The sequence below is a fragment of the Haematobia irritans genome, chromosome 4 (genome assembly GCF_050003625.1).
Source record: "Haematobia irritans isolate KBUSLIRL chromosome 4, ASM5000362v1, whole genome shotgun sequence".
NCBI lineage: Eukaryota > Metazoa > Arthropoda > Insecta > Diptera > Muscidae > Haematobia > Haematobia irritans.
Genome location: NC_134400.1, coordinates 134,694,155 through 134,705,813, shown reverse-complemented (window position 1 = coordinate 134,705,813; position 11,659 = coordinate 134,694,155). Strand labels below are relative to the sequence as shown.

At 31.8% G+C, this 11,659-nt stretch overlaps 1 protein-coding gene across 2 annotated transcripts; it reads left to right on the top strand.

Annotated features, from left to right (window-relative positions):
- Ythdc1 (YTH domain containing 1) lies at positions 1 to 6,752 on the top strand. Of its 2 annotated transcripts, none has more exons than XM_075304294.1 (3): positions 1 to 128; positions 267 to 1,298; positions 4,992 to 6,752. In XM_075304294.1, the coding sequence occupies exons 2-3, from the start codon at positions 437 to 439 to the stop codon at positions 6,209 to 6,211; spliced, it is 2,082 nt and encodes a 693-aa protein (XP_075160409.1). In that variant the 5' UTR covers positions 1 to 128; positions 267 to 436; the 3' UTR covers positions 6,212 to 6,752. The 2 variants fall into 2 exon arrangements, with proteins under 2 accessions (XP_075160409.1, XP_075160410.1); XM_075304295.1 differs by having other exon boundaries at positions 26 to 128; positions 360 to 1,298.
- The last annotated feature ends 4,907 nt before the right edge of the window (positions 6,753 to 11,659 follow it).

The window sequence follows — 11,659 nt, the reverse complement described above, 5'->3', positions numbered from 1 at the left end:
GACGTTTCAAAGCCAAGCCGTCTTGTCATTGTCAAAGTGCTTCATTTCGGTATCTATTCAGAAACAGAGACGAATTTTTAGTGAGAAAACATTGTTACTACAATTTTATTTATATTTTTAATATCAATGTAAGTTGCTCACTCCCACAGACGAGGATAATTATACAGAGATTATTTTTTTATTATATATATCCTATGTTCTTCGTTTATGTCGTGTATATTCTCTGCGGCTTGTCAATGCATCATTTATATATGAAAATCAATTAGTGGTGGAGAGAGAGAAGAAAACAAGACCAGAACATCATTAGTTGGTCGCTGATAGTTAGCAGTATCTTGATTGCGTGTATATTCCCTTTACAGATATATGTACAAGTGAATGCGTATGTGTTATTGAAAATCCCATAAAGAGCAGGCAAAAAAGTCGAATAGGAAAACTAATGAAAATAATGGCAGACATGGACGCAGTTCATTTGGGTTTGGACGAGAACGAGGCAGACATTGCTGAAGAGTTGCAGCATTTTGATGACTCATTTGATACACGAAGCGAGGCCTCATCTGATTCTGATTCCTCAGATTCGCAGCCCAGCATAAGTTCTGTAGGTTCCGCAAACTCCAGTGAGTCGAAGAATAAACGAAAAAATAAAACCAAAAAGCAAGAGAAATCTAAGGGGACTTCTGATCTTAAGGCAGCTAAACGCTCAGTTTCTCCCTCCAAAGAATCTACTCTAAATGGAAAAAGTCCTTTAAAGAAGAGAAAGGACAGTCATAGTAAATCCGGCGATGAACCCAAAGATTTTATAGGGCCGATAAAACCGGATTCTGTGGGAAATTCATCAAAGAAATCAAGGAAGAAATCTGTAGATGGAGCACAAAATGTGTCGACAGGTAGTGCAAACGTTAGTGGAAGTGTTAAGAGCGATGTGAGTGACGACGAGTCTGCCAAACCTAAAACAACTGCCGCGGCTTATGATAGTGATTCAGAATCCGAGAACTCGGACTCTGCGGCTAACATTAAACGTAATGGTCGCAAAAACGCATCGAAAAATTCAACTCCTGAAAAGAGGACATCTTCTTCGCGATCTGGTGCGAAAGGTGTATCTTCATATGACTATAAAACTAAGCTCAATTATCTATTTCGGGATACTCGTTTTTTCTTGATAAAGTCAAACAACGCAGATAATGTTACAATATCCAAGAGTAAAAACGTTTGGGCAACTTTACCTCAGAATGATGCGAATCTTACACAGGCATTCAAAGAATCACGCAATGTACTTTTAATATTCTCCGTTAATGAAAGCGGTAAGTATTATACCCCTCCAAGTATTATGTTTAGGTTTTTCGTATGGTAATAACACAGAAAGATATCACCAAAATATTGCTAATTAAAAAATTGATTGAAATTGAAAATGTCGTCAATTAAGCAATAAAGGTAGTTAAGAGAATGATTGAATATTTTTATGTTTTTAACTGTTTGATCCATTTATGTTTTTAATTGAAATTGTAGTATCAATCATGGAACTAATAGAAATTTAAAAAATATAAATTTAATTGATTTCTTCCCATATCAATTGATTCTATTAAAAATTTAATTGATTTTGGTCGAAAACCTTTAGGCAACCAATTATTTATTGTATTATTGTTTATTTATTTATAAATAACTTTTGTTTGGACTAACTAATTTTCAATCACAGCTTTAATTGGGCATACAAAATAATTGGATTAATATGAAATTTTCAATTAATTGCTTAATTGATTCAATTAAAAATTTAATTGATGTTGATTGCAAAAACTAATTAATTCTTTAATTGAATCAATCCAAAATTTTATTGAAGTCGATTGGAAATTTTAATCAGTTTTTAATAGATTGAATTATTTATTTAGTTAAACTTTTTAATTACATCAATTAAGGATTACAATCGAATGATTTTTTTAATTAAATTTTTAACCATTTTTAATTAAATTGGAACAATTTATTGTTTAATAAAAACAGTGTCCTAATTGAATTAATGTTTCTAGTTTGATTAAAAAGTTAATTGTATCAATAATTTTTTAATTAAAAATGTTAAAATGTTCAATCATTGATCTAATTGAATTAATGTTTCTAGGTTGATTAAAATGTTAACTGTATGAATTAATTTTTAATTGAAAAAGTTTTCAGCATCAATTTTAGAAATTGGGAAATATTTTGGTGATATTTTTTTCCTGTGTAGTACGAAACTAATAATTTCCATATAAAATTGTCAATTATCTCTTTAATTGGAGCATAGTTTTATTTAATTAAAATTTTAATCAGTTACTTAATATTAAAAAAAAATGTAAAAACTGTTTATCAATTTCGTAACTGACTTTATTATAGATGTGTGCGCTTGACTGAAATTTCACTCACTCTCACGCACATTCACGAAGCAAAATGTTTATTCACGCACGCTCACGCACAATACGTGTGGTAGCCAATCCCATTCACGAAATGAAAGCCAGTACTCACGCACGCACGATCTACTTTTAAACAGTCACGGTCACGCATGATTCACGAAAATTCTCGAGACTCACGACATTTTCCAAACGGAAATCAGCAGAGGTAACAAAATTCAAAAATAGAATATAGTTCGAGAGCTAAATTAATTTCAGTTAACATACAATTATGAATTAAATCTTGATTTTGTTCGTGAGCGTGATTTTGCAGAAATTTTATTCACGAACCGATTTTATTTCTCACGCACGACATATTTATTTTAGTCCCATTCATGCACATTTACGAGAGTTGCTTTGGATTTTGTTCACGACTCATGTGATTCACGCGTGAATCACGCGTGTCACGAGAATTTCATGTTACGCGCACATCTCTACTTTATTATTTTGATTTTATTAAAAAGCTAATTCCATTAGTTAAGTTTTTAATTGATTGCGTTCTCAAATTCAATAAAAATTTTTAACTGGTATTTGATATTTTTTTTTTCGTGCAGAAAACATATTTTGGGCAGAAAACATTTTTTCTGTGCTAGACAGAGATTAATTACTACGGAATTGTTTCAAGATTATACGATTAATTGTACAGCTATATTTAAGTTGGCATCTAATAATCATATTTATATGTATCAAAAATGTCTGATTTTTTTACTGTTTCGTATATGGCAGGTTCGAAGGGAATTAATTGAGACAATCAATTAGTTTTTACTATTATTTATTTATAATTATATCTCCTTTAGATTAAATAATTTTGTCGTAATTTTATTTTATTTATATTTAGTTGAAATTTTCTTTGGATTTAAATGATGTACCTAGGAATAGTATATATAAACTAACAGGTTGGCTGATAAGTCCCCGGTCTAACAAAGAAAAACACATTTTTTTTCTTGTCAAAATTCGTTTTTATTATTCAAGAGCGATACAACGATTATAACGACCTTCCAATTTTTTGATACCATTTTGGTAGTACTCCTTCGGTTTTGCCTCAAAATAGGCCTCAGTTTCGGCGATTACCTCTTCATTGCAGCCAAATCTTTTCCCTGCGAGCATCCTTTTGAGGTTTGAGAACAAGAAAAAGTCGCTGGGGCCAGATCTGGAGAATACGGTGGGTGGGGAAGCAATTCGAAGCCCAATTCATGAATTTTTGCCATCGTTCTCAATGAGTTGTGGCACGGTGCGTTGTCTTGGTGGAACAACACTTTTTTCTTCTTAAAATGGGGACGTTTTGCCGCGATTTCGACCTTCAAACGCTCTAATAGCGCCATATAATAGTCGCTGTTGATGGTTTTTCCCTTCTCAAGATAATCGATAAAAATTATTCCATGCGCATCCCAAAAAACAGAGGCCATTACTTTGCCAGCGGACTTTTGAGTCTTTCCACGCTTCGGAGACGGTTCACCGGTCGCTGTCCACTCAGCCGACTGTCGATTGGACTCAGGAGTGTAGTGATGGAGCCATGTTTCATCCATTGTCACATATCGACGGAAAAACTCGGGTGTATTACGAGTTAACAGCTGCAAACACCGCTCAGAATCATCAACACGTTGTTTTTAATCAAATGTGAGCTCGCGCGGCACCCATTTTGCACAGAGCTTCCGCATAACCAAATATTGATGAATGATATGACCAACACGTTCCTTTGATATCTTTAAGGCCTCTGCTATCTCGATCAACTTCATTTTACGGTCATTCAGAATCATTTTGTGGATTTTTTTGATGTTTTCATCGGTAACCACCTCATTCGGGCGTCCACTGCATTCACCGTCCTCCGTGCTCATTTCACCACGCTTGAATTTTCCATACCAATCAATTATTGTTGATTTCCCTGGGGCAGAGTCCGGAAACTCATTATCAAGCCAAGTTTTTGATTCCACCGTATTTTTTCCCTTCAGAAAACAGTATTTTATCAAAACACGAAGTTCCTTTTTTCCATTTTTTCACAATAACAAAAGTTGCTTCACAAAAGGCGCTCTATCTCACAAACTAATTGACTTACAGACGTCAAATTTTGACACGAATCATTTGAAGGTTGGTACTATATAAAAATAATATGCATTTAATACTAGCGGCGCCATTTATGTGTCAGACCGGGGACTTATCAGCCAACCCGTTAATTATAATTATAATTTCGAGCAAAATTTTCAAATATATTTTTAATTGGAAATATTATTTGTTTAATGTCCCGTAAAATTTTGCAATCATTAATTGCATTTGTCATTTAATTAAATTGAATTGATTTTAATTAATCCAATTTAAATGAAGTTGGAACAAATATTAAAATTCATTTATTAATTTTTATTTAATTAAAATATATTATTTTTTTAATATATTTCAATTAATGTAGATAACATTAATTAATATATATTAAAATATTACCTATAACTTAGAGGATGTGAGAATTGCGTAGACTTAAGTGCACAATACGGGCCTAACGTGTTTAAAGTTAGTTTAGAAAAATAGAAATTAAAATTATGGTTTTGACATCAATTGATTTTACTATTGTATTTCTGCTCATTTTAATAACAGGTAAATTTGCTGGATTTGCTCGCATGAGCGCTTGTTCGAGTCGTGACATACCACAACCAGATTGGGTTTTACCCTCAAGCATTTCAGCAAAAGCTTTGGGTGGTGTCATAGAAATTGATTGGATATGCCGTAAGGAGCTATCATTTAATTGTACATCGCATTTGTATAATTCGTGGAACGAAGGTAAACCGGTGAAAATTGGTCGAGATGGACAAGAAATTGAACCAAAAGTTGGAGCCGAACTTTGCCGCCTTTTTCCGGAAGATGAAAAAATTGAATTGACACCTATACTGCGGAAATCAAAAAGTACAGCGAAAATGATGCGAGAAAAGGGCATACGTATGGTATATAAGCCCCCAAAGAGCTTATCTTCCCGCGGAGGCGGAGGACGTGGCAATAGTTTTCGCTCTGGCGGAGGTGGTGATCGTAATCGTGATGGTGGGGGTCCAATGCGTCACAAAAGATTTGGTGGTTCGCATCGTCCTTATAAACTACCATATATGGGTCACCCTGGCAGTTATAAAAGAGGTGGATCTCCTTATAGAGCAGGGCCAGGAGGAGGAGCAAGTGGTAATGGCCCTAATAGAGTTGGTGGCGGTGATATGCCTCCATGGGAACGGTATATGACACCAACAGCAGCTGCTGAGGCGTATTTAGTTGATTATATGCGTACAATGCATGGACAGTTACCGCCATTGCCATTTGTTCCACCTTTTGGCCAACTACCACCCCCGACACCAGGACCGCCCTTCAGTCAAATACCACCACCGACACCAGGAGGAACCTCTGTACCGCCGCCAGGTCTACCGGCTTCCTTATACGAATTTCCAGGCAGATATTATGATGGACCACCATTACCTGACTATCCGCCTCCACAACCGGCTCGTCCACCGCCTCCGTGCTATGATAAAAGTGCACCTTCATTTGAAGATTTTGTCAATGCTAGCAGTGCCACAGCTGCTACAACCAATGCAACAACTAGTACCACTGCGGGTCCTAACTCGACATATCGTATTAATCGAACTAGTGACATGAACAATGTAAATGCAAATCGCACGCGCGAACGTCCAGGTCGTGGTAACGATTATCATCGCGGAGGCAGTAATGCAGGCGGATCTTCACGTATGGCTAGTGGAGGACCCGACCGCGATCGCAACATGCGCAGTGGGGGTGTGAGTGAACGTAGTAGTGGTCGGTATAATCGGGGAAGTCGTCGTTAAGTGCTACTCATGCGAAGTTAACTCGTATAATATAATGATATCCTAATTTTACTATTCGAATTAAAACTCGGTTAATGAATTGTGCAGTACATTAACTATCATCTAAAGATAGCGCAACATAGGGCACCCCTTCTGCGGTCAACATTATACATTTTACGCAACTTTACGCGTAAACATTACTAGTGATTGTATTTACTTAAACACCCAAATTCAACAAAAGGAAAAGCAAACGTTTTTATTTAAACAACAAAATTGAAAACAAGAGAATATTAGTGCATTGAAATCGAAATATTTTTTTTAAAATATACATAAATATCCCTTTTCATTTCCTAAAAGTTACGTAACATTACGAAAAAAGAGAATATAATGCAGAAGAAAGAAAGAATTAAGAGTGCGAAACAAAAAAAAAAAAGTTCATTAAAAAATATTAACAAACTTATTTTTAGTATTTAACTTTATTTAGTTCTTTCCTACATAATTATAGAACATTTAAGAATTACAAAAAAATATATATTAAAAAAAAAATAAAAAAATTAAAGAACTTTTTATTGCAATACCAAGAAATTCAAAATGAAAAAATAAGAGAAGGTGGAGAACCACTTGTTGGGCTAAAATACAACATAACCAAGAGACTGACAAACCGATATCATCCCTAGGGACGTTATCACAGAGACGTTTTTATTTTATGCTCTCCTCCTTACGCCCCACCAAAGAAAACGAACTTTTCTCTGCTATTGCAAAATCAATGATATGAAATTAATATGATTTGTAAAGATATATTTGCTTCATTGATAAGCGAAAAAAGTGAATAAATACAAGTGAATATCCAAAAAGTGAAAACACAAAAAAGAGATATAGAAGACATAAATGTCTAAATGAAAGTTTATTACATATCCGTCAATGGAAGCAACAGTGGTCTTTTTGTGATGGCAAATTGCCACTATCTTCAACGAGTAGACTTGTTTGAAAGCACAAAAACGAAATTCAAACCCTAATTATGGACGACTATGCAAAAATTAAATGAAGTTTATACGCTATAAAGTTTCTCCTAAAACATTGTAGAATGCAATGAACCATTCTCAGATATTTTGATAAGAGTGTATCTCATACATTGTTCTTCCTCCCACATCGATAATCATTATTATTATCGCTCATAAATACCATACAAAATGTTGCTTCTTGTGCTCATATTTATCATCATATTTATTTCTTGTTATAATATTTTCTAATATTTTATGTCTTTCAGACTTTATAGATTTTGCTCAGTATTTAAAGCTTGCAGTTATTCCTTTTTTGTCTCCCAAGATTGCCGTTTGTCTTTGGAAGTGAAAGAGAGAGAGAGGATTCTTCTAATCGGGAATCGATGGCATAATCCACCGACAATTCAAGAAACATAATAAAGACAGCATTCTCCTGTATGTATGTATAAGCAACTATATATAATTATATATGGAAAAATTGTCGTATAGGATGTAACTTTACAGCAGCAAATATAAAGGTTCGATTAAGTGAGCAGGTATTAGTGGCACATCTTGTTTCTTCCTAAACATTATTGAAAAACACATAAATCTCTATATACTTAGGCTTTTATGAACTTGGCTACAGACATATATTCCAAACGATATAACCGATGCCAATTGATGTCATCGCACATACAATGTAATACAGTCCAACTTCGCTATAATGAACTCCTATAAAATGAAGAACTCCATATACATATTTCATATTACTTAAACCAACAATAATAAATGAAACGAATGAAGATAGAGGAAGCACACTCAAAAACAAACCCAGCCAACTACATTCAAATCGATGATTTGAGTTTGGCAAAGGAAAAGAGATATGCTTGCAAATTTGTTTAGACAGTAGCCGACTATCAAACCTTTTTTCGGAAGGTTCAAGTGTAGTTCACTTTGGGTTGAGTGAATTACCCTATTTTATTCTGATAATTGGTTGATAGTTTTGCTGCAAGTAGAGGATGCTGATGAGGAAAGGGGTAATTCCGAAACAGCTGTACATCCAACCATCTTGCAATCTATAGGGCTTTGCCCAAATAAATTTGACAAGCATACTTTTCCTCTGTTGGTCAAGCTACACTTGTAGTTTAGTCAATGCATGGCTTTAAGCTGAGATAAAAAAAAAAAAAACAACAATAACGATTGAAGAGAAGCCAACAATAACAAACAAAAAGAAATAAAATTTTGACAAAATTTTCCATAGAAATAAAACTGCAAAATTTTATATACACACAAAAAAAATTTCTGATTCAATCGCGAAATTAATTGATCCAATTAAGTTTTAATTGTAATGTCTTCAATCACAGAAATGATAGTATCAATTAAAAAATTAATTGAAGGTCAATTAAAAAGTTAATTAATCCAATTAAAAAATTAATTGATACTATTATTTTTGTGATAGATTTTTGTTTCAACTAAAAAATTTGTTGAATCAATTAAATTTTTAATTGAATATTTTTTAAAACTCAATTAAAATTTTAATTGGAAAAATCTTCGTGAAATTTTTTTGTGTGTAGAAATAAAATGTTGACAAAATTTTCTATGTAAATAAAATTTTGACAAAATTTTCTATGTAAATAAAATTTTGACAAAATTTTCTAAAGGAAAAAAATTTGGCAAAATTTTCTATAGGAATAAAATTTTGACAAAATTTTCTATAGAAATAAAATTTTGACAAAATTTTCTATAGAAATAAAATTTTGACAAAATTTTCTATAGAAATAAAATTTTGACAAAATTTTCTATAGAAATAAAATTTTGACAAAATTTTCTATAGAAATAAAATTTTGACAAAATTTTCTATAGAAATAAAATTTTGACAAAATTTTCTATAGAAATAAAATTTTGACAAAATTTTCTATAGAAATAAAATTTTGACAAAATTTTCTATAGAAATAAAATTTTGACAACATTTTCTATAGAAATAAAATTTTGACAAAATTTTCTATAGAAATAAAATTTTGACAAAATTTTCTATAGAAATAAAATTTTGACAACATTTTCTAAGAAATAAAATTTTGACAAAATTTTCTATAGAAATAAAATGTTGACAAAATTTTCTATAGAAATAAAATTTTGACAAAATTTTCTATAGAAATAAAATTTTGACAAAATTTTCTATAGAAATAAAATTTTGACAAAATTTTCTATAGAAATAAAATTTTGACAAAATTTTCTATAGAAATAAAATTTTGACAAAATTTTCTATAGAAATAAAATTTTGTTAACATTTTCTATAGAAATAAAATTTTGACAAAATTTTCTATAGAAATAAAATTTTGACAAAATTTTCTATAGAAATAAAATTTTGACAAAATTTTCTATAGAAATAAAATTTTGACAAAATTTTCTATAGAAATAAAATTTTGACAAAATTTTCTATAGAAATAAAATTTTGACAAAATTTTCTATAGAAATAAAATTTTGACAAAATTTTCTATAGAAATAAAATTTTGACAAAATTTTCTATAGAAATAAAATTTTGACAAAATTTTCTATAGAAATAAAATTTTGACAAAATTTTCTATAGAAATAAAATCTTCCTTTTAAGCCATTATTGGTTGACGCGTGCTGAGTACCGTGGTGCCAAGTCCTGTTGGAAAATTTTCCATAGAAATAAAACTGCAAAATTTTATATAGAAATAAAACTTTGCAAAATTTTCTATAGAAATACAATTTTTACAATTTTCTGTAGAAATAAATATACTCAGTTGTAAATATACTCTTTTCTGAAAAAGTTCACTGTTTTTTCAATTTCTCGAAATATTGGATATTTTCAAATAAAAATTACAACTCAATAAAACAACAACATCTGTTTTTATTTACATGACCTCAAGCCAAACTAAACAAATATAATTAACAGTTTAAAGGTCAACTATCAAACAATAACGAAATAAAATTTTGCAAAATTTTCTGTAAAAATAAAATTTTGACAACATTTTCTATAGAAATGAAATTTTGACAAAATTTTCTATAGAAATAAAATCTTTCTTTTAAGCCATTATTGGTTGACGCGTGCTGAGTGCGATGGTGCCAAGTCCTGTTGGAAAGTCCATGATCTGCGGCTGAAATGTCTGTCTGTCTTGGGCTTAAAGATAGTCTTAAGGTCATTTTCATTATTTAATATTCGGCATTTATTTTGACAACAAATTGAATCATCTCACCCGCCATAGTCTTTAGTGTGATATAGCGGGGTGAGATAATTCAATTTGTAGTTGTGTACTTGAAACCAGTTTTAATTAGTTATCACTGTAATTGTAGCTATATTTATCACAATGGACTGAATAGTCTAAGTGAGCCTGAATCTTAATCGGGCTGCCACTTTAACTTTAACCTAATTGTAGTTATATTCCTCCAAAATTGAACCATTTTTCACCACCACTGTGAAATATAAAAAATTTGACAATCATTATCACTACAATTTTTCAAATTATAATTTTAGTTAAATTTTGGAATACAAATTTAATTCACTGACTAGTAGTAGTAGTGGTTTCTTTATTAATGTTCACAAGTTATTCGCAACAATTAACTAGCACCATGGTGTAATGGTTAGCATGTCCGCCTTGCGTACACAAGGTCGTGGGTTCGATTCCTGCTTCGACCAAAAAGTTTTTCAGCGGTGGATTATCCCACCTCAGTAATGCTGGTGACATTTCTGAGGGTTTCAAAACTTCTCTAAGGGGTCTCTCGCAATGTGGAACGCCGTTCGGACTCGGCTATAAAAAGGAGGTCCCTTGTCATTGAGCTTAACATGGAATCGGACAGCACTCAGTGATAAGAGAGAAGTTCATCAATGTGGTATCACAATGGACTGAATAGTCTAAGTGAGCCTGATACATCGGGCTGCCACCTAATCTAACTAGCAATGGAGACAAAGATATACGGCTATGACATTATGTCGTCAGCCGGTTTATACATATATATTAATTGATTTTAAGGGATTTATGTATATTATAATAAAATTACTATTAATCGTATTCAATTATTATTAACTTACGGCAGGCACTTGTTAAATATTTTAAAAGTTTGGAAAAATCTCCCTTCCATGCAAAATGTCAGTTTTTATCAATGCCAGTTTGTTAAAAAGTATTAATAGTTTGAGTCAATATATAGAGCTCCTCTTGATAAATAAAGATTTTTGTAGTACCGAAACTGGCTCTGCAGTGTTTTTTCTTGTGATTGTTAACACGAGACATTTTAATCGGCATTATACTGACCAAACCAGGCCATTATTCTTGCGTCATATCTTCCCCGCAATGGCTGCAGACATAGCTTGTTTATTTTTATACCCACCACCTTAGAATGGTGACGGGGGTGTAATAAGTTTGTCATGTCCGCAATATCTATTTCCGACTATATAAAGTATAAAGTAAAAAGTATATATATATATATATATATATATATATATATATATATATATATATATATATAT